This window comes from Peromyscus eremicus, chromosome 3 (assembly GCF_949786415.1).
Source record: "Peromyscus eremicus chromosome 3, PerEre_H2_v1, whole genome shotgun sequence".
Lineage (NCBI taxonomy): Eukaryota > Metazoa > Chordata > Mammalia > Rodentia > Cricetidae > Peromyscus > Peromyscus eremicus.
Window position 1 is genome coordinate 46,330,626 of NC_081418.1, and position 23,280 is coordinate 46,353,905.

The window sequence follows — 23,280 nt, forward strand, 5'->3', positions numbered from 1 at the left end:
ATAAAGTCAACTGATACATTCTTTTTTGGCTTCATGTGTATGTGGTGTGTGTGTGTGTGTGTGTGTGTGTGTGTGTGTGTGTGTGTGTGTGTGTGCTCATGTGTGTGTACAGGTTTGTGTGTACAAGGAGACCAGATTGATGTCGAGTGTTTTCTTCAGTCACTCTCCACCTTGTAAACTGAGGCAAGGTCTCTCCGTTGAACTTAGAGCTCACCGATCCAGCTACTCTAGTTAGCTTGCTCTGGGCATTCCCCTGTCTCAGTATTTACGTGGTGCTGAGGATTGTAACACCAGTGCTTACACTTGTGTGGCAGATGCTTGTGTACCACCTGCCTTGTCCGACCTGATACGTTCTTCATCCAGAGACTGGGCCCGTTAGGATTGAAAATAGCCCGAAACCATGACGGTGCTTCTGTTGTTGTTTTAATGTGGTAAACAACTTTAATTCCTCGTTTTCTTAGCAACAATAAAAGATTATTCCCAAGCAATCTCCGGGAACTGTGTCCCAGAAGAAGGGCTATAAGCAGCGAGTGGGTTCCCCACAGATCTTCAGTTACAATAAGCAGGAAGAGTTAGAAGAGACAGTGGAGATGGTACATTTGCTCAGGCCACTCCTCCAATGAGAAATACAAGAGGATGGAAGGCTGGCCATGACCCGGCCATGGAAACCAAACAAGTTTATCTCCCAGCTAAATGCTGTCAGCACCCATGAAGCTCCCAGAGTTGGTAGGAGAAAGAGAGTGACATCTCAAATATCCTGGAAAACTCTGGCTTGAATCTGATGGCTTTGCAAGAGGGAGAGCTTTGCTTTTAGCATGGAGATGCCCTGTATGTACCTTTCACGTCTCCTGCTTGTCTCAGAAGAAGGCTTCAAAACAGACGGTGCTTTCATGACTGATCCCGAGATGGAGCGACCAAATAAAAAATTCCTCTTTGATTAGCTTGAGAAGCAGTTGTTAAGTACTCTTCTCTCTGCTGTGGTTGGAGCGGGCTACTAAGAAATAAGCCAAGGAAATATTAGGCCAAGAATTGGAAAGCCAAGCCACTGGGAAGGGCTCTCTCCTGCATCATACCTGAATTAGAAGGGAACATTTGTATCATGTCATGTTGTCCCTTCACACTCAACACGTCTAAAACCGAACTCATCTTTGCTCACAAGGCCGCTCCTTAGCTGAACTCTACTAACAACAAACAAGAAGATGCCACACTTTACCGTGCTCTATCCTAACAGCCATGATTTCTAATTGATTGCCACTCTTAGGGACAAGGAAACTTAGGATAGGTTGATCAAAGGGCCCCGTATTCCTAAGAGATCAGTCTTAAAAACAAGTTTTCTGACTATTAGTCATATGTTAATTCTACCATGTTACTCTTCCCTCCATATTTGTGGAAAATTACCAGTTTAATAGAATATATACTAGATATATAGATGGAACATATACATACTTTATTTATATTGACATTTGACACACTAGCAGATTTTAGTGAGCATAAAGTCAGATTTTTCTGAAGTAACAAAAAGCAAATAAACAAACCTTCAGAAGTTTTAACATTCATAGTACTATTGAAGTAAAAAGAGGACACAGATAGAAGTACTAGATCTAAGCCCAAACATGCCTGGTTTGTAGATCTAAAATGAACAATCTACCACCAGTCACATGTGATGGACTATTTACATACGGTTCTGATGTTTGGTTTTCTTTCATTTGAAAATGAATTTATCTTTATAATTATGTACAAATTAAAAGTTTGTGCCACTTAGGGACATCTCTTGCTTTGGAGTTGAAGAGATTGCTCAGGGGTTAAAGCTCCCACTGAATAAGGAGGACCGAGGTTCAGATCCTACATAAGTACAGGTGGACACGGTGGCCCACCTGTAATTCCAACCTGGAGCAAGTTAGCTAGCTGGCCATCAGCAGACTCTGGTTCAACCAAGAGGCCCTGCTTCAACGAATAGGTGGAAAGCAATCAAGAAACATTCCTAACATCAGCCTCAGGGCTGTGCACAGACATGTGCACACATGTGTATGTGCACACATATACACATGCAAACACACATGCACACACAGCACAGCATGCAGGTGGTGGGATGTAATACATGGTTTAGTGAACAAGACGTTTTCATGAAGCAAGAACTAATACATGTTTTAGTGAACAAAAGGTGGTTGACATGCTCTCACAATGCACACACTGTGAAGCCACCTACCAATGATACACACATCCTGGAATAACAAAATCTGACCAAAGAAGAGGTTCAGTGTTTTCAGTTTTAGGGAACAACTTGGGCTTATTAGCAGCAGAGTCTTGGTTTAATAGTAATGGTAACTAGATTCTTTTCTAATCTTTGTGACAGCGCCATCTCTAGTTCACACAATGTCCTGAGTCCTTTTTAATACGTGTGTTGATTATTTGGGTTCAATACTTGCTCTTTCCACTTCTAAATCTTGCATGTGATAATCAGCTCAGCATGGAAGTCCAGATATGCTAACCTACAGCCTCCAAAGGCAGCCTGCTTTGGTGTAGATGTTCTGGTTTGTTGGATCAATGTAAATCATTCCCTGAGTCATTGGCTTAGTGCTTTTCAAATACTAAAAAGTTGGAAAACAAATGGGTCGGGTTTCCAAACTTGAGAATGTGGACCGTACTTTTAGAACCTGGCTCACTAGTACCCCTTCAAGGCTGTTGGGCCAGGACATTAATGACACCACTTGTCAGCTGGCGTGCTCAGGAAGCTGTCTTTATGATGTTGCAGAATCGCCTATCAGAGGAATGATGATGACGAAGAGGAGGCCGCCAGGGAACGGCGCCGCCGAGCCCGGCAGGAAAGGCTGCGTCAGAAGCAGGAGGAAGAGGCCTTGGGACAGGTGACAGACCAGGTGGAAGCCCATGCCCAGAACAGGTACTGTCCTCTTCTCAGTGGGGCATCTCTGCGTGGGTCTTAGCCTGCCCTGTTGAATAGAATTTGCTAGCAAATCATTGCCTTCTCAGACCAACTCAACCATGATTGGTTGGTTGGTTTTGGTTGTGTTGAGAGGGGTCTGATTGGGTATCCCAAGCTGGAACTCACTGTGTAGCCCGGGTTATATGTGGTTTTGCTTTGTTTCTTTTATTTAGTGTATGTTCAGAGGAGGTTGCTAATAGCTCCATTAACTTGGTCTATTTTTAAAAAAAAAAAAAATCTTAAAGGGAAGTGTCATGGCCTCTTCCGCTCATTTCCCAGAGTGGTCTTGCAAATGCTGAAGCGCAAGTCAAGTTTAACAAGAAATTTAATGTTTAGGTAGAAGATAGCAACCTTGGTCTTTGGTAATTAGTTCCTAATTGGGGAGGAAGTGTTGTCAAGAGAATGGAGGAGCAGGTATGATCACTGGGTTTCACACCCTTTCTTTGAACCCCAACTTAACAAAGTGTGTTCCTTCACTGTACTAAGTACAACCATAGCTCCCTTTGAAGACTACTGCTCAGCTGCAGAAAGATGAGAGTATATGGAAAACACCCAATGCCCTGCACAGTGTGCTCTTGGCAGAGTCTCACAGAAAGGGGACAGAAGGGCCATTCGCTGCCTTTTTTGTTTCCAAGCTGAAGAGGGGGGCAAAAATAGTTTTCAAAATGACATTTTGAGGCCTTTCCTGAATCTGGTTATCAGTGAGTGTTCAGCAATGGTTTTAAAAGTTACAACTGGTTGTTTTGTTCTGCTTGCTTCTGAAAACCTTGCTTCTGGACTGAGATAACAGTGCTGTGCAGGTCTAGCATGTAAGGCCCTGGGTTTGAGCTTCGGCCCAATAAAAAAGTCAACAGCTCATACATAGGTCTTGTTTCTACTTATATTTCATTTCTGCTTTAATTTTATTATTAGCTATTTTATGAGACTACCTAAATTTGCAGATTCTTTTGCCAAGCATGATGGTGCACACTTATCATCCTAGCATTCAAAAGGTCGAAGCAGGAGGAGCAGGAAGGAGTTCATGGTCAACTTGGCTTTTTAGTGAGTGCAAGGCTAGCCTGGGCTACATGAGACCCTGTATCAAAAGAACTAAAAAAAAAAGTTTTTTTTTTTAATGAAATGTATCGAGGTCTAAACAAGTGATTTCTTACAGACCTATTAATTATCTACAAGTATAAAGCCCCTTCTTGGGGCTAAACAGCTCTAATTGGCACTTAACCATCTACTGATGATTGTTACCATGATCTATAAAAAAAAAAAAAAAAAAAAAAAAAAAAAGGCAAAGAAAGGCTCAGTAGAGTCTGTTGATTTCTTAGTATTTTTGTCAGGCTAGCACTTTGGAATTTGTGGTACCTTTTTACAACATCAGAACTCAGTTGATCCAAGCATCCTGTGCATAGACCTTTTCCCTTGAACTCCCAGTTCTTTGTATTTCTGTGGACATGTCATCCGTATGTGACTAATTCACAGAGACAGTGTCCCGCAGCAACAGCAGAGGCCAAAAGGCTTAAAATCTAGGATTTCCTTGGCCATATTTTGTTGTTAAATATGAAATGTATTTTTCCAAAACCAAGTGAACTTGAACATCAGAAGAGCCAAGTTTGGTATGAACCATGAAATTTGATGGAGTTTCTAAACATTGCAAGACGTACGCTTCCAGCTCTGGTCACAGTTCTGGTCTCACATGACTGGTAATTCCAGCCAGGAGTAGCCAACGCCCTTGGTCTGGGCAGTGTCCAGCACTGGAAGAGTGAGGAGATGATAGACATGCTACAGTTTGGATTTTACATTTCTTTTCTTTTTAAGTAAACATTGGATTTAGCTAGTCTTTACCAATTTGAAAGAAGGAGAAAAAGTTCTTTATTCTTGGAAACCTAGACAAAGAAGTTAGATGAGCTCGATTAGTTATGGTAATGTTGCTATAGCAATTTCAGTATTTTAACACAGTGTACTAATGCATTGTGTAAATTCTTGTTTACTAGATCAGGTGCTCTCTACCTTATTTTTATTTTAATACTTTCATTTTTTATTATTATTTGTTTGAGACCAGGTGTTATAGAATATTATTTTAAGGTGTGTTACTTTTGTTTATGTTGCATTTGTTTACCTCTGTGAAGCTGTGTTACTGTGCCTGTCTAAAACACCTGATGATCTAATAAAGAGCTGAATGGCCAATAGTGAGGCAGGAGAGAGAAATAGGTGGGGCTGGTAAGCAGAGAGGATAAATAGAAGGAGAAATCTGGGAGGAAAAGAGGAAGTAGCCAGAGAAGGAGGAGGACTCTAGGGGCCAGCCACCCAGCTACACAGCAAGCCCCTGAGTAAGAGTAAGATTTACAGAAGTAAGAGGATGGGAAAAGCCAGAGGCAAAAGGTAGATGGGATAATTTAAGTTAAGGAAAGCTGGCAAGCAACAAGCCAAGCTAAGGTCGGGCATTTATAAGTAAGAATAAGCCTCTGTGTGTGATTTATATGGGAGCTAGATGGCAGGCCTCCCAAAAGAGCAAAAATAAACAACAACAGAGTCTCACTGTGTATCCCTGGCTGTCCTGGAACTTACTATGTAAACCAGGTAGGCCTCAAACTCACAGTGATACATCTGCCTCTGTCTTCCAAATCCTGGGATTAAAGGTGTGCACCATCACACCTGGATGTCCACTTTTTTTTGAAGACAGGGTCTTTCACCCAACCTGGAGTTCACTGATTCAGCTAGACTGGCTGGTCAGTGAGTCCCGGGATTCATCTGTCTTTCTTTCCCCCATGACTCTGTTACCCCTAAGGATCCAGAGCCTGCTGAACACCAAGAGAGCTGGCAAAGCAAAGAGAATATACACTTGTTCAATTGCTTTGGTCTGAACACATCATTTATGTTCACATTTCATTGGTCACCTGGTCCTGTCTAAGTACAAAGAAGGGCAGAGGGTAGAAAATGCCATCCTTGACTGGCAATCATTACCCTATGAATTGTGGAGGACATTTAGATATCTCCAAAGTGAAGACTGCTGGCATAAATGTCGAATCTCCACACTGTACATACTCTTCCTCCTCTAAATACCTCAGGTCCCACCAATCCAGATCAGGAATGCCTAGGTGGCGTGAATATGAAACCATGATGCTCACAGAATTCACTCATTATTCTGATTTGAGCCTTGTCATACTTGGGATGCACAGTGACCCAGATTCTGAAATCACAGTTTAAGCACAAATAGTTTGTAAGGTAATCCAAGGAAAAATGGTAGGGCTGTAGGTAAGTGAGACAGGGCGGGCAAGGCAACTAAGTGAAGGTTGCTTTTTGGCATAAGTGGCCACTGTGGTTATCTGGAACATAACTCTGGTAAGAACCATGACTGTAGAATTATCCTTCAAAACAGAGAAAGACCAAAGTGTTTATATGATGACACTCCTTAGCTTTTGTTGGATGACATTAATACTCAAAGCTCCTACAGCAGGTTGAGGAGACACAGTGACCTGAGAAAGATTTGGTTAGGTGCAGTTGGAAGCCAGACAAGCAGGCATAGAGTGGTAACATCTAGGGACATGTGAGCTGGATACTGCTAGCTCTGCTCTGGTTATGGGTGACTCTAGATGACTGGTTAACCAACAAGCTGTCTTTGGTGTTGTTCCTTCTGTCATCCAGTGTCCCTGATGAAGAGTCTAAGCCAGCCACCACGAACACTCAGGTAGAAGGTGATGAGGAGGCTGCCTTACTGGAGCGCCTGGCTAGGCGAGAAGAGAGACGTCAAAAACGCCTCCAGGAAGCCCTCGAGCGTCAGAAGGAGTTTGATCCAACTATCACAGATGCCAGTCTGTCCGTCCCAAGCAGAAGAACGCAAAATGACACGGCAGAAAATGAAACAGCAGAGAAGGAAGAAAAAAGAGAGAGTCGCCCAGGACGATATGAGGTGGAGGAAACAGAAGTAGTCACCAAGTCCTACCAGAAGAACAGCTATCGGGATGCTGAAGACAAAAAGAAAGAAGAACAGGAGGAGGAGGAAGAGAAGCTGAAGGGAGGGAGCCTTGGCGAAAATCAGGTAGAGGAGACGGTAGAAGAGAAAACACCAGAACCCCAAGAGGAAGCCGTGGTAATGGTATTGGAAAATGGGCAAGTCAGTGCAGAAGAGTCCAAAATAGAGGGGGAGGTGGAACAAGACCCAGAGGAGAAAGCCCGTCGGCAAAGGATGGAGGAGGAAGAGAGAGAGAGAGCCGAGGCAGAGAGGCTGAGGTTGGAAGCGGAAGAAAGAGAAAGAGCCCAGGCTGAGCAGGACAGGAAGCTAGCAGAGGAGAGGGCAAGAATTGAAGCTGAGCAAAAGGCTGCTGCGGAGGAGAGGGAAAGGAGGGAGGCAGAGGAGCGGGCAAGGGCTGAGGAGGAGCAGAGAAGAGTGGCTGAGGAGCAGCAGAGGGCCAGGGCGGCGGAGGAGGAGAAGGCTAGGCTAGAAGAGCAAAGGCGAAAAAAACAACTAGAGGAGCAAGAAACCAAGGACAAGGGGGAGAAGGGAGTGGAGAAAACGGAAAGGAAAGGAGTGAACGAAAGGAAAGCCCAAGAAGACAGACTCCAGACAGCTGTCCTAAAGAAGCAGGTACAGTAAGCACTGCGCACCTACTGTGTGATGCCTGGGTACCTACTGTGTGATGCCTGGGACTCAGGAGACATGCAATGCACACCAAACTGGGGGCTGAGGCCTCGTGCACATCACCTCACGTGCTTGATCATTTGGCAAGCTGTTCATTTTTTTTTTTTCAGGCCATAGCAATACCCAAGCCTGAAGCAATCCAACTATGGCTAAGTATGCAATTAGCCAAATTCATGGGACAACCAGAGAGAAATTAATTGCTCTGTGCTTGGGTGTTATGGCTATAAAAAAAAAAATGAATTAACCCAAAGATGATGAATGTGGTAGGGGCTGTGTTGGCTTGTCTCTGCGTCTGCATCTGAACCCCCTCTTTCTGACGTCTTTCCTGGGGGTACATGAGGCAAGAGGCCTATACTTCTCACCTCACTCTAGTGTTTGATAGTAATTTTTTTAATTATAAAATTAGGGGTGAGAATTAATAAAGAACTATATTAGCAAGACAAAAATATCCTTTGAAGTCAGCTGGAATAAAGGAGGGAAAGGAGACTGTTGGAACCTCTCCCCCCCCACCCCGAAAAAACAAAAAATACCTTCAAAAGCCTGACTTGCCGTCATGTAGACCTGGGTTTAATGTAGACTTGCAGGAAGTCATTCAGCGGGGGTAGTGCTAGTTAACAATTGATGGACAGTTAGGAACATGCAGTTTGCTCCTGTTTGCCATGAGGGTAGCCCAAGTTCATGTGGCTCTAGGAAGGATAGGAATAGTAGTTGGGTCAGGAAATGTAAACTACAAAAGTTTTGGGAGTCTTCTTTTCTTCTCTATCTGCAAGACTGCATTAAAAACCCCTTCTAAGAGCTATGAAAGAAAACAGAAATGCTTGCACGTTCACCTTTCCGGAGTGAACCCTTCATCCCTGCACTGTGCTCATGTTGTTTTTCACCCCTGCTTCTCTACCAAGGGCTCATGCACATGGTTGTAGCTGAGAAGGTCATGGGCAGGCTGTACACACACCTGGAACACAGTGCCGTGTCGGATTTCAGTGAGCACAATGGGAGGCGCAGGAGAAAAAAATAAGGTGGGGTGGGACACACCGCACATGCTGATAGGAGCACTAGCACCAGGTACCACCGGCACCAAGGGGTCTGAGTACAGCATTAAGACAGCCACAGAGACATCACAGTCCACGCGGAGTGATCCGAGCACCCTCTCACTCTTGCAAGCTAGCAAGGGCTTCTATTCACCTGAGTGACCTTCACCATTCTTGACAAGGAAAAGGAGGAAGAAAAGGGAGCTAAAGGACAAGCTCAAAGACAAAAATCCCAAGACGACAAGCCTGCCTTCAAAAAGGAAGAGGTAAATGCTGTCAGTTCTCAGACCTAAAGCCACACCCAGAGCGGCATCCCGGGGCTAACTGTAACCCCTCTCCCGTGGTTTTCAGTCAACGGCTCATGGGTCATGGAATGATGTGATAGTGTAGAGTGTCTCATAACTACTTAATCTGGCTGGAGACGTGGCCCAGTGAGTAAAGTGCTGGTCATTCAAGCAAGAGTACTTGCGTTGGATCCCAGCATGCACATAAAAAAAAAAAAAAAAAAAAAAACTGGGCATGGTGTAGGGGGATATCTATAATTCCAGTTTTGGGTAGCAAAGACAGAAGGATCACTAGGGGACCCTAGGGACTCACTGGCAGCCATGCTAGCCAACTAGTGAGCTCTAGCTTCAGCAAGGGACCTTGTCTCAAAAATTAAGGTAGAGAGCCATAGACAACATCCAGAATCAACTTGTGCCATGCACACCCCCAAAATCAACCTGTGCCTTGCATATACCCCAAATCAACCTGTACCTTGCACAAACCCCAAATCAACTTGTGCCTTGCACACACCCCAAATCAGCCTGTGTCTTGCACACATACAAACACATACACACACACTTGAACACACATTCATACACACTCATACTCCACATACATGCACACATGTGCACACACATTCCTACACACTCAAACACCACACACATGTGTATACTTGATAATCAGTAGTTCAAAAGAAAGAAAAAGACATGGAATTGAAAGCATCTGTGGGCATGTAGACAGTAGTACAGCATTCTCATACAAATTGTCTTTCTTAGTGTGTCATAGTCAAGCACGCAGACAGCCTTGCTCCCCAGTCTTTCCAGCTTCCGGCCTCTGCAGTGCGACTTTCGTTTCCATGAGCCTCTCTCTGCTTGCATTTCAATCATGAAATATTTCCAGCTGGCTTTGATTAATGCTTTAACTTTTTCAAGAAAATGCACCCTCCCCCAACCTAAATCGCAGTAGACAATTGACAAGCTGAAGATGATAAACGATTTTCAAAAGAAAAGTTTGGCCAAATACCCTGCATTTCATTCATGAGGCACACACACAGGGGAGCAGACGCCAGGGTGTTTGTAGGTAAGTAAATGAGGCTTCTGCACACTGAGTGCCACGGCACTCCAGCATATGGTGCCGTGCAGAAAGCCTGTCTTGTTCTATCCATCCCGGCCATGCTAGCCTCAGATGACACTACAAATCGCCATGCTCTCCAGTCAGTTCAAGGAGTTTGGATATGGAAAACAGAACCACCAGAGGTAGAAATGCCTGAGTTATGTTGCCCAAGAGACTGATGAAGTGATCTGTAGCCATTGGATACTGGCCCAAATGGATTCTTGCTACATTTCTCTGTTAGAGCATCCATTAAGAAAATCCAGAACTGTAAAGAAAATTCCATGTGTAGAAAATAGATGGCTGTAGTAGTCGCAGGAGGGTGGTTTTCTTCAGCGGCTTTGTAAAATTCACATAGGAAGGAAGACCCTATCATTCATACAGCATGTTATACTTAAAGACTTTTGCTTCTCTCTGCTTCTATTAGAACTGGTGGTTTGAACATGAGCTCTGGCTAGCTAAAGGAGGGAGAGAGGGTAAATGCTGGTGACCCAGAAACTGACTTTAGCTCTACCAGGCAGCTAAGGAGACAGCTGGACACACAGGAACATCTTCCTTCAGGGGAAGAGGGTGTGAAGTTTGCAACTCTGGTGAAATGTGGGGAGGGGCAGGCTGTAGTAAACACCCTCTGGTGGTGTGAAAGTTAATTCATTTCGCCAAGATAATGATTTTACTTTTAATGGCCAAAGCATCCCATGCCTGTGGATGGTGTCTGAGTCAGAAGAGGCTCATCCTCAGTCATCCATCTGCGTCTTTTCAGATAAGGCAAAGTCCATGGTATCAGTCAAACACTCCAGGGAATGGCTGGTTTCAGACCTGCCATTATCCCTTTCCCGGTTTGCCCCACAGCACATTCCAGCTCTCATAACTTCTGACTTCATTTTTACACCAGTCTAGATAATCTCCTCCAACCAGGCTTTTCAGAAGATCAATTTTAATATTGTATAGATAAACTGCTGTCTATGGATAGAGCTTCCCCTTCCCAACTAGCTGGATCATTTTTTTGCAAGATTCAGTCATTTTAAATAACCCCTTCCTTCTTTTTTTTTTTTTTGGTCACATAAAAGCAAACAGAAACCTTCCCTGGCAGGAATCCACACAGCATAAGCAGGATAGTTCAACCACAAGTAAACACAAACATTCCGCTGACCTTCCAGGGGAAACATTTCCCAAAGTCCCTCCCGTGCTTTAAAACACAAACAAACCAATCCCCTGTCTTCCTTCACTGCAGTTGAACTCTGTGGCAGCCCTGGAGTGCAGATGCTCTCCAATCTTGAACATTAACTTTTCTGTCTCTCCTCCTCAATTAGAAGCTGTCTCTCTTTAGTTCTTTACTCTGTATCGATTTGGTTTTTCCCTTGGCCTTTAACAGAAAAAACGTTTCCAGCAGAGAGTTTTTTGTTGAACCCTGATATTCCTGTCACCCAGGCCCTTGTGTCCTGAACCTTAGTGTGCAGATGCACCCTGCAATTTGGTTAAAGATGATTCAGCTACTCCAAGCCAGGGTCTAAGCTCTCTGCTGAAGGTCTGAGTTGTCTGGGAACCAGATTTCAGGAGCAAAGAGTCAGGAGAACATCCATAGTGTGGAAGAGGGAGCCGGATGAGGATTTAGGGTCTGAAGCTAACAAAAATGTGCTAAATGTGGTCGGAAAGCCTGTAACTGATACCCAATTCTTGCTACTCTGGAACTTTATCATGCAGAGGAGCATGACAGAGACTCCTAGCTCAGGAAGGTCCACCTGTTCCCTTGGTCTTTGGGGTTGTGTCTAGCTTAAGGCTATGCCTTGTAAATACCTGCACCCCTACATGCTCATGTTTTCCCCCACTAAGTAACCCAGCTGTATGGAGTCTCATCCAAAAAATGTCTGGAGGCGGTCTTAGAAGCACACCCGTGTTACCTGTGAACGAAGCAGGCTTACTCTTTCAGCGTTCATGACCACTGAGTAACCCTTTAGTGGAGCTCTTTTTCTGTGGTAACACTGCAACCTAAAAAATCTAGTTCTTTTCCTAGGGGCTCACAAGGCTGTGGGCTTGCCATGACCTTGCCAAAGAATCTAATCCATTGTATTCTTTAAACTAAAAATTGAAGATCCTGTAGAGCTGTTGTATTCATTTCTCAGGAGAAAATAATTCTCAGTCAAACTCAAGCCATCATTATTAGATTAAGAATGTTTCTAAGAAAGTTTCCCACTGAGAACATGAGTAGACCACCCACCATAACCCTTCCCAACAGAGGCACAGCTTGGAGAAATAGGGGTGGGAGGCTGTTCTTCTGATAGACATCCATTCTTTTACAAATCTATTTGAAGTAATTTTTTTGCCAGGAAATCTGGTAATACTTTAAAGTATTTTGGACTGCAAAATAGAAGAAATGAGTTAAAAGAAATTTACCTATGTTGTTGCCCCCATAAGCCATGAGATTTGACTCAGAATTTATCACATGGGTACCCCGGAAATAGCACCCTTCACCTCTGTGTGTGTATTCCCAGACATATTAACCAGGATGTGTACTCTAGCCCATGGTTTCTGGGGCTCTATTCAACAGTGACAGGCCAAAATGAAACTATACTGTCTCTTCCTACCTATTCAATGAATACTGATGTGTTTGTTCTAAGAGGTAGGGACAGCCGCCAAGCAGCCATGATCACACTGGTATACAGGCCCTGAGCTTCCTGCTCTTTGCTCATACCCCATCAGGGGCCAAGAGGGCAATGGCAGGGTGGGATTTGGAAAGGGATCATTTCATCCAGCTATGTCTTGATGAGCTTCCCAGAGAAACTGGGTGACAAACAGCTCTAGACTCAAACACTCTCCTTAGCTGCAGACAAATCTCCCAGAGAGGACATTGCAGCAATGTTACAGGTTCCCTCTTTAGCATCACTAAGGGACACCCAGATATACCCCACCTTAGAGGAAAATCAAAGTCTTAACTAGAGCAATGTCAGTGAATAGTCCATCCAGGGTGATTTAGTACCGTTTAAGGAAGATTATCAGGCAAAGGACTATAAAAGGTAACCCGTAACACCACGTTCTACCTTGTAAAACATGCCTTTTAGTGGTAAATATTGAGAGGGTGTCAAAAATCGCTGGAAAGCAGTTAGTGGTCAGGTAAAGGGAGAGAGTTCTCGGCAGTCAGGAATCCCTACATTCTTATGCTCTACCTTTCTCTTCCAAGTGTTTCTGCAGAGCACTAGTTCTTTGCAACTGTCTTGAAAAGAACAATGGACGCCACTTTCTCCTGTTCACATTTTAAGAATGGATGAGATAGTAATGTGAACTCTTTGCCCACCTCAGAAGCCACTTTGAAATAATCTGTTCCATCTACCATGAGGACTTCACAACACAACCCCCACAAAAAAAACTAAAGCTTCCAATTGCTCTGCATATCCTTCCCCTCTGTGTTACACAAAAATACTAAAGCTCCCAGTTGCTCTCCACATAATCTTCCCTTCTGTGTTACACAAAAATACTAAAGGTCCCAATTGCTCTGCATATCTTTCCCCTCTGTGTTACACAACAATACTAAAGCTCCCAATTGCTCCGCATATCCTTCCCTTCTGTGTTACACAACAATCACAAACCCACATCTGGAGGTCTAAATCTTTCCTCCAGTGGAAATCAACATGCACCCTGGAACTGTTTACGTGGCTTCAGTCATGCATGGTTCTAAGTCCTTCCCCTAAAGGTAGGTTATGTGTTCCCTCCTTGGGTCCCCTCAATCATTTGACTGAAATGCCTGGATCATAGCCCCCAGAACTGGCAGATCTGTGTCACCTGCTGGCTTTTCCCTTATTTCCTCCTTATTGGGCCCTTATCAAAGATGCTCCCTTTAGCCAAGAAGAAACTTGGCCAAGCTACACGGCCACTCTTCCATCCAAACCACACCTGAAATTTCTTTTCTTAGTGGGAACTGCAAGCAACTACTCTTAGGTAGAATTCCTAGAACTTGATAGTTTCCAAAACTAACAACAATACTGCTTCCCCAAATAAAAACCCCAGTGAGATCAGCGATAGCTCTTGACTTCATAAAATTAAGGTTCAGGTGTTGGCTCACAGGCCAAAGAAACATGGCTTCCTCTCTAATAATGTTCTTGATTTCCTTTCTACATTATGTTCTGGATGGTTGCTCTGTGTCAAGTCCAAAGACTTCTTTAAAAGTTGGGGTGTTGGTAATAGCCTGCCCAAACCTAGTAAGGTGTTTATAGTTATTTATCTTCCTGATATGTATCCTTGGTTAGATCAAAGATGAGAAGATTAAAAAGGACAAAGAACCCAAAGAAGAAGTCAAGAGCTTCTTGGATCGAAAGAAAGGATTTACTGAAGTGAAGGCGCAGAATGGAGAATTCATGACTCACAAACTTAAACAAACTGAGAATGCTTTCAGGTAAGTTGTGACTATTTAACAGTCGCTGTCTTCCCATATGTGGGAGGGAGACTGGGTCTCTTTGTCCTGCGCCTCCAGACAGAAAGGATCTGACCAGGCAACATTCTTCCCATTGTCTTAAAGATACATAGTCAGCAGATCCCGTCTCCCTGTCACTAACAGACCAGCAATCATTGCTCAACCATAGCTTCATCCTCTTCTAGTTCTTCTTTTTTCAATAGCAAGCATGTAATGCTGAGTCTCCATGTTTTGACAATATGCTCATATTGTATCAGTGTATTAAGAAATACTATGACTGAGATTAATATCAGTGGTTCATGCTTTAGGTGGTCCAAACAACTTTCTACAAATCTTTCTCGGTACCATTTTTAAGAGTTCATTATTGTAAAAGTTGTAAATAAGTGTTTTGTGAAGCTCAGATTATTCTGTGGTCCAAAAACTTGGGGCACATTAGGTTAAACCAAATCACAGCCCTTTACTATAGGACTTTAAGAGCCCTCTGTGTAAATTTGCCTTCATTTTCCCATTTTAGAAACACACACACACACACACACACACACACACACACACACACACGAGAGGAATCTATGTATATGAGATATAATATATATATATATATATATATATATATATATATATATATACATGAAAGAGGAGAGAGAGAGAGAGAAATAGGTTACTACAATGTAATTTGTTTTTGTCAGTGTCTGCTAGGAGTTAATACCCATACAAGCAGAGAATGATATACTCCATATACTCACACAGTGAGGAATACAGTAAGAGTCTCTAGCTAGATGCTTATTTACCAGCTGAGCTAAAAGCAAGCTGTGTTCTTCATGGGCAAAAGCCTGGTATCTGATTTTCCTTAAACCCAAAAAAGCCAAAGACAAGACAGAACTTTCTGGAAGGTATTCCCATATACCACCCTGGTGCTACAAGCCTACCAGCATGTTTAGACAGAGGCAGTATAGCCAAGGTCTTACTCCCGTTTTGGTGAAAGTTGACTTGATTCTTCATTTTTAAGGTTAGATTTTTTTTTTAATTCAGCCACCAGTAACAAACATTTATCCCAGACATTCCTCTATGTTTACAATAGTTAAGACACACACACACACACACACACACACACACACACACACACACGCACACAGGACCGTACAATATGCATATGAGTGAATGCAATCAGAAAGGTGTATTTTAAATGGGTCTGGTACCGTGAATGACAGTGCTACAGAACCAGCTTTCTGTGCCAGTAAATCTAAGTTTGCACTTAGTGATGTGAGCGCATGCTCTGCAAGATGACTGTTGAACCAGAGCCTCACACCAACCGGCCCTTTGATTACACAAAATAAAGACTGAGCGACACCTAGTGGAACCCAGAGAAGATTCCATAGGCCAGCGTCTTCTCATCCACACCACAAGATCCGAGAGAATAAACCAGTTTCCAAAAATGCAAAGACCTTCCTGAGAGAGGAGTCAGAAGCTTGTGACTCTGTAACACTGAAAGAGCAATGTAAGGTTGTAAGAAACTCTTTAACCTTGTTTGAGAGTTCATCTTTAACCATCAAGAACCTGTTATACTTTATAATCTCAGCCCGCAGCAACAAATTTGATATCATAACCCACCCCCAAACATACATGTTTAGAGCTAAAATAAGTTGTTTCAAAACATGGTGCTGTCTTTACCTCTACACAATGCACTTCGATGTTTTTCTCTTTCACTTTTTAAAATGTTGAGACCAATTTACTAAATTGATTTTATTTTTTAACCTGAAGCCTGAAAACATTGTCCTAGAGGAAACAATATGTTCTGAACTACCTCTGTGTTCAAAAGCATAAGGTATATAAAATAAGATCAGTAAGCCAGGCGGCAGTGGCACATGCCTTTAATCCCAGCACTGGAGAGGCAGAGCCAGGTGGATCTCTGTGAGTTCGGGGCCAGCCTGGTCTACAGAGTGAGTCTACAAACTACACAGAGAAACCCTGTCTCGAAAAGCCAAAAAAAAAAAAAAAAAGAAAAGAAAAAGAAAGAAAGAAGATCAGTATTGTGCACTGCATATCCTCAATCACTCCTTGTTTCCTTCATTCTCTTACTCCATAGCTGGAAGCATTGTGCCATCCATTACACAGAATAAATATTAAACAGTGTGATTCATTGTTCCTGAATACAAAGGTGTCAGGTGTGGGATTCCTGTGCTTGGATCTAGTTAGTAATGACCTCACTGTGTGTTAATAAGTATTTAAATAGAAGCTACTCTACATCTCTGTCTCTAAGCAAAAGACTCCCTGTATCAAGACCTTCAAGAACACCACTAAATTCTCCCCCCAGTCCAGTTCTGGGAGGATCCAGCTTGTGTGATGTCACTAGCAAAACAGAGTATATTCTGTTGTTCCTCATTGGCCATCCATCTTGGTTTTAAGGCAGGGTCTCTCGCTGATCTGGAGTAGGCGGGGCTGGCTTTCCAAGCTGGCTGCCTGTCTCTGCTTCTCATCACACCCAGGTTTGTTTGTTTGTTTGTTTTTTCCACATGGGTTCTGGGGATTGAGTCAGGTCCCCATGTGTGTATGGCAAACACTTTACTGAGTGAGCCATCTCCCCAGCCCTCAACCATGCTCTACAGTTTGGACAAACTGTTTATTCTCTCTCACTTTACTCATAAGATAAGGCTTTTATGAATACCACCACCTCCCCAGTTATCATGACTATTTAATGCGATAATACATTTGAAAACATTCATAAGATATAATGAACGACCCCTTTGATCTTCAGCAACCACCCTGATCACACCACATCTGTAATAATTTAGAGTTTTAAATCCTGACAAAGGATACTCCAGTTGTGTTGGGGTCAGAGAGGGTAGAAATACACATTTTGGATAAGAAAATTTTCCCAGAGGCTCTGTCAAAACAGACATACCTTACTGGGTTTAACTCATCCAAGAAACAATAGGGCCCAAATAGTGGTAAACAGCTGTAATCCAGCATTTAGGAGGCTGAGGGAGAGGGATTATGAGTTTGAGCTAGAGGCCAGCTGTAGAGAGATCCTGTCTCAAAAAACAAACAACAACAACAACAACAACAACAAAAAAAACCCTACAGTTTGGTAGTGCTAACTGTGTTCTCAACATCCTGCAACAGAGCTCCACAATCATTTCATCCTGCAGAACTGGGATTCCACACTCACACACAGCTCCTCCTTGGCCACCTCCTACGCCCCAGAGAATCACCATTCCTTTTCTGTTTCTATGAATTTGATATTACCATAGATTCCTCATACAAGTAGAATTTTGAGGTATTTGTCCTTTTATAACTGGCTTGTCTCATTTCACGTAATAGCTTCAAGTTTATCCACATTGTAGCATGTGTTGGTATTTCTTTTGAAGGCTGAATAGTATATCCATGGTGTGGATATACCACGTTGTGCTAATTCATTCATCCCACAATGGACTCAGATTGCTCCCACCTCCTGGCTCTTGTGGATAATGTTATGAATGTAGGTGTTCCACCATCTCAAGACCTTGCTTTCAATTCTTTTGACTATGTGCCAAGTGGTCTGTCCAGATCATATATATGATATTATTATTTTCAGGATTGCACTGGACTCTCCACACTAGGTGCACCATTTTTACCTTGCCCTAGTAGAGGCTCTCATGAAGTCCTTATATTCCATGTAGATCCCCAACCAACCCCAGGGCTGGTGTAAGGATCAGGTGCCTGGTTATAGTGCCTGCAGACAGATATCCTCTTCCCTCCAACGGGGGCTGCAAGACAGAACCAGGTAACTATGTTGCCCTTTCTCCTCCCTCCGCCCCAGCCGCCCAGGAGGCCGGGCCAGTGGGGACAAGGAAGCTGAAGGTGCCCCACAAGTGGAAGCTGGCAAGAGGCTGGAGGAGCTGCGCCGGCGCCGCGGGGAGACTGAGAGCGAAGAGTTCGAAAAACTCAAACAAAAACAACAGGAGGCAGCCTTGGAGCTGGAAGAGCTGAAGAAAAAGAGGGAAGAGAGAAGGAAGGTCCTGGAGGAAGAGGAGCAGAAAAGGAAGCAGGAGGAAGCTGATCGCAAAGCCAGAGAGGAGGTGAGGGCTGCCTGGCCCAGCCAGGGGAAACCTGGATGTCCCCAAGTCCTTAAGTGCATGGCCCATGACCTTGTAACCCAGAGAGGAACAGTCCCGTGAAGTCCCCTGCTGCTCTTCTGAGTGTGCACTCTTGAACATATAGTGTATCGATAACAAGCCTGGTAGCTCAGTCAACAGAGTGCTTGCTCAACATGCACAAGGCCCTAGATTCAATCCTTAGGAGTACATATACCCACATAGTGGAGCACCCCTATAATCCTAGCACTCAGGAGGTGGAGAAGAATCAAAAGTTCCAGGTCATCCTCCTTCACTACATATCAAGTTCAAGGCTAGCCTAGATTATAGGAGACCCTGTCTCACAGTAATAATAACAGTCATTTATTATGATGGTAAACCGGCATGTTTCTGAACCTGGAATACTTGTGTCTCCATTTTCTAGATGAAGAAACGGAAGCACAGAGGAGTGTGCATACTTGTCTCACTGAGCCTCTTGTCCTATAGAGCCTCTCAATGAGGAACAGTGGGGAATCTGAGAGAGATGAAAGGTCTGCCACCCGTCACAGAACCAAGCCAGGAAGCAGAGTGGATGGGTGGCTTCATGCCTGGAATCCTAGCACTGGAAGGCTGAGACAGTAGAATGTTGAGTTCAAGGCCAGTTTGGGCTCTATAGTATGTTCCAACACAGCCCTGGTTACACATAGAAATTCTGCCTGCAAACAAAATACAACAAAAAGAGAAAGGAAAGAAAAACATAGCTGTTGCATGGTATCTAATATTTGGAGAGTCTTTGTAGAGATGTTTATAGATTATTATTGCTGCTGTGTGTGTATGTGTGTGTATGTAATATGCATGCATGTGGTGTATCTGTGTGTGGTGGTCAGAGCACAACTTTGTGGAGTTGAGTCTCTCCTTGCACATGGGTTCCAAGGATCAGTCTCAGGTCTCCAGGCTTCTACCACAAGCACCTTTATCTGCTGAGCCATCTCCCTGGCCCTCAAGTTTCTCCAAGCAGATTAGAATGTACAGAGGCTGAGACGGTATCTGCTTTGTTCGCTACGGTATCCCAGGACCAACAGTGGCTTGCTGGGCCACCAGAGCCCTGCCACTGCTGGCAAAAGCATTTGTCTCATTCTTAACACAGAACAGATCAGGTTACAAGGGGGAAAGCTTGACCTCAGCACATGAAAAACCAGCTAGGTCAGCTACAAAGTAGATCACTACAGTTTATAAAGTGCATCCTTTCCTTTCATCCTAGGGTTTGTTCTTACTTTACGGGGAAAGAAACCAGGAATCTAATACTTAGAGTGACTTGGTTGAAGATGTTTGATGGATAAGTGATGGGATAAGCGTGAGGACCCTGCTTTTCCAACTCCTGAGCCTAGAACTTTCCAGGCCTCAAGCTCCTATTCCCTCCAAATATATGACAAGATTTTCACTCTTTCTTTTTCTGAAATGGATGGTATACAGTTTCCCTAAGTTGTATGGAAAGTCTGGATGAATTATTCCAATGTCTCTTCCAACTCCCATTTCCAATGAGGCCATGACCTCTAACTGAAAAGTGACTGTGATAGTAGAAGTTTATAAGCTGACAGACCTGGAATTGTGTCTTGACTCTGCCTCTGACAAGCTGGGACCTTGGGACACCCTGAGCTACCCTGTCTTATTTTCCTTGTCTGTGAAATAGTATCTATTTTGCAGGATTTTTTTGATGACTAAGTAGATGGCTGTATTCACAGTGACTGACACATCACAGGCACTCAAAAAGCAGGAACTGTCATGCTACATTGGTTGCTTACAAGGGGATATCAGGACAGTAACACAAAGGATTCCTTCCATCTTGACCACCCTTCCTGGAAACAGGCAGGGGGAGCCTTCATATTCATTTACATATTCAAAAGAGGAAGGTTTTGTTAAGTGACTTACAAGATGGTAACATATCACCTTTAAAGGAGACTTGTCCAGCAGGATGACAGTCTAAACTATTCTCACAATTTTTCTAAATTAGGTGTCATGAACTTAGGTGATTGCTTGTGGTTCTGTTTTATAAATGAGGAAACGGAGGCAGGTAGTGAGTAAGATTAAGGTCACACTGATGGAAAGTACCCCTCCAGAGTGCAAACCCAGGCAGTGGACTCCAGTGCTCAGGGGTCCTCTCTTCTGAGCACCCCAGAAGATTGGATAACATACATGGTAGAGTTAAGCCGCCTCTGACTGCTGCTCTTGCGCCCACAGCACTAGAAGCAGATTGTGATGTGTTGCTATTTGCTCTGTTTGTCTCAGGAAGAGAAGAGGAGGCTAAAGGAAGAGATTGAAAAGAGAAGGGCAGAAGCTGCTGAGAAACGCCAGAAGATGCCAGAAGATGGCTTGTCCGAGGACAAGAAGCCGTTCAAGTGTTTCACTCCTAAAGGCTCTTCTCTCAAGGTATTTTTGTCCCAGAAATTCTTATTAAACTTCTCTTCCGGTATCACAGTAATGTGATTGGAGCCCCTTTGTTTTTGATCATCCAAGACTTCCTTTGCTTCATTTAACTCTTTGCTGTCCTATGTTAATCTGTTCAGGCTACTATATCAAAACACCTTTTTGACTTGGTAACTTATAAATAACAGACATGTATTGCCTACAGTTCTAAAGGCTGAAAAGTCCAAGATCAAGGCACTAGCAATTTCAGTATCTGGTTCTTTGTAGATGACACCACTTTCTTGCTATTCTCATCCAGCAGGAGGGAGAAGAAGGGGCCAGCAAGCTCCCTCTGGCCTCTTTAAGAAGTGCACTAATCCCATTCATGAGGAGTCTACCCTTTTATAGAGCACTTTGGGGACTGGCTAGCACCATATGAATTTTAGAGGGCTACAGACATTTGACCACTGACTCTTTCAGATGCTTTTCATGTTAATGTTGTGATTACTAAAAGCACAACTGGAATTAGTCCAGTGCAAACTGCAAAGCTATTACTGTAGGAGATGAGCTGCAACGTGGATAGGGTCCTTTTTCCAGGAGAGGTAGGTCTTACTACTGCCTTCATGGAACAGCCTCTAACGCTTAGGACGGAAGTTCTTGTCCAGAGAAGAGAGAAGGAGCAAAAGGAGCTGAAGCCAGGGAGACCAGGGAGTGCTTGAGATGTGGGAGGAAAGGCAACAGACTCCATCGGTCATTTATTACCAAGTCTCTCCTTGGCTTTGAACACCCAGTACACTCACTACCTTATGTACTGAAGGTATTTGAGAAATATTTGCAGATGAATACTGAAGTAAGTGAGTGAAGCCTCAGCGAACCTTTAACATTCATATCCTGTCTTCATCTACCATTAGCCTAACTAGACTACAACCATCAATAACGGGGAAAGCCAGTGTTGAGTCTCAACTAGGCTCCCATGGCTACATGTACATGGGTGTATGAAAGTAAACAAAAGCCAGTCACCTCCACTTTACAGTTATGGCCTCTTTGTCAGAATGTTTTTTATGTGTATGTGGGGGTACACATGTGTGAGGGGACATGTATGCATGAATGTACATACCTGTAGAGGCCAGAGGTAAACCTCAAGTGTTGTTCCTCAGAAGCCATCCATCTTTATTTTTTTGAGTCAGGTTCTCCTCTTAGCCTATAATTGCCTGTCTCCAGAGCTGTAATTATAAACAAATGCAACCTCAGTTGGCTTTTTACATTGAGACTGGGGTTTGAACTGAGGTCCTCAGGATTCTGGGACACATATTTTACCAAATGAGCTGTTTCAGCTGCCCTCAGAATTCAAATAATTTCACTTAGTTTTTATGATGGTGTGGATGCTAGTCACAGGTTGGTTCGTTCATTTGGAGACAGTGCCTCACTATGTAGCCCTGGCTGTCCTAGAACTTGTTATGTAGAACAGGCTGGTCTCAAATTCACAGAAACCCACCTGCCTCTGTCTCCTAAGTGCTAGAATTAAAGGCATGTACCACCATACCCAGCTTGGTTACAATTCTAATACTTCCCAAAGTACCATTGTGAATTGGGTAATATTTGGTTAATCACAGACCACATGCACAATACTGGTACATAATGACATTGTAGGTGTCTTAGTTTCTATAAGTAGGAACAAAGCATGATGCTCACACAATGAAATCACCCAATGGACAATGTATCCTTGTTGCAAGGAAATCCGTGACTTTTGTACTTGGACAGTCATCTCAGGGTCTGCTGTGGGAAAATCCAAGACCTACACTTAACAAAAATCCATTTGGCTTATACTTCTACATCATTGTTCTTCATTGCAGAAAGTCGGGACAGGAGCTCAAACAGGGCAGGAACCTGGAGGCAGGAGCTGATGCAGAGGACATGAAGGGATGCTGCTTACCAGCTTGCTCCTCATGGTTTGCTCAGCTTGCTTTCTTATAGAACCCAGGATCACCAGCCCAGGGATGGCACACTCACAATGGGCTGGGCCCTCCCACATCAATCACTAGTTAGGAAAGTGTCCTACAGGCTTGCCTACAGCCTGATCTTATGTGGAGGTATTTTCTCAACTGAGGCTCCTTCCTCCCAGATGACTATATCTTGTGTCAAGTTGACATACAACTAGCCAGCACACCAATCTAAGCCAGAGTAGGAGTTTATTTTTTAATATCTGATATTTATAACATAACTAATCCGTGCTGCATACTGTGAGAAAGAAAAGTGCAAAGTGAGGTTGCTGCCCCTTGATGGGAATCGAGTTGACTGCCTCACGGAAATGATTCAGGACTCACAAAGGGAACAACATCCAAGCCAGTGAGCCCTCAGAGCACAGCACAAGGCCTCCAGTAAGCCAGCTCCATCTCTGAACACTGAAATTTGAATTTCATGTAATTGTTTTATGTCATGAAATAGTTTTTCAACCT

The 23,280-nt window shown here is 43.6% G+C and overlaps 1 protein-coding gene across 4 annotated transcripts in view; it reads left to right on the forward strand.

Moving 5' to 3' along the window:
- The window catches only part of Cald1 (caldesmon 1), a 186,857-nt gene that overhangs the window by 146,119 nt on the left and 17,458 nt on the right, over positions 1-23,280 (forward strand). For 2 of the 4 annotated variants that reach the window (XM_059257545.1, XM_059257546.1), the window contains exons 4-9: positions 2,753-2,899; positions 6,575-7,514; positions 8,779-8,862; positions 14,209-14,354; positions 18,169-18,427; positions 20,708-20,848. In XM_059257545.1, coding sequence (XP_059113528.1) covers positions 2,753-2,899; positions 6,575-7,514; positions 8,779-8,862; positions 14,209-14,354; positions 18,169-18,427; positions 20,708-20,848 — 1,717 coding nt within the window. The remainder of the gene's footprint in view (positions 1-2,752; positions 2,900-6,574; positions 7,515-8,778; positions 8,863-14,208; positions 14,355-18,168; positions 18,428-20,707; positions 20,849-23,280) is intronic. The other 2 variants (XM_059257548.1, XM_059257549.1) reach the window with 2 other exon arrangements.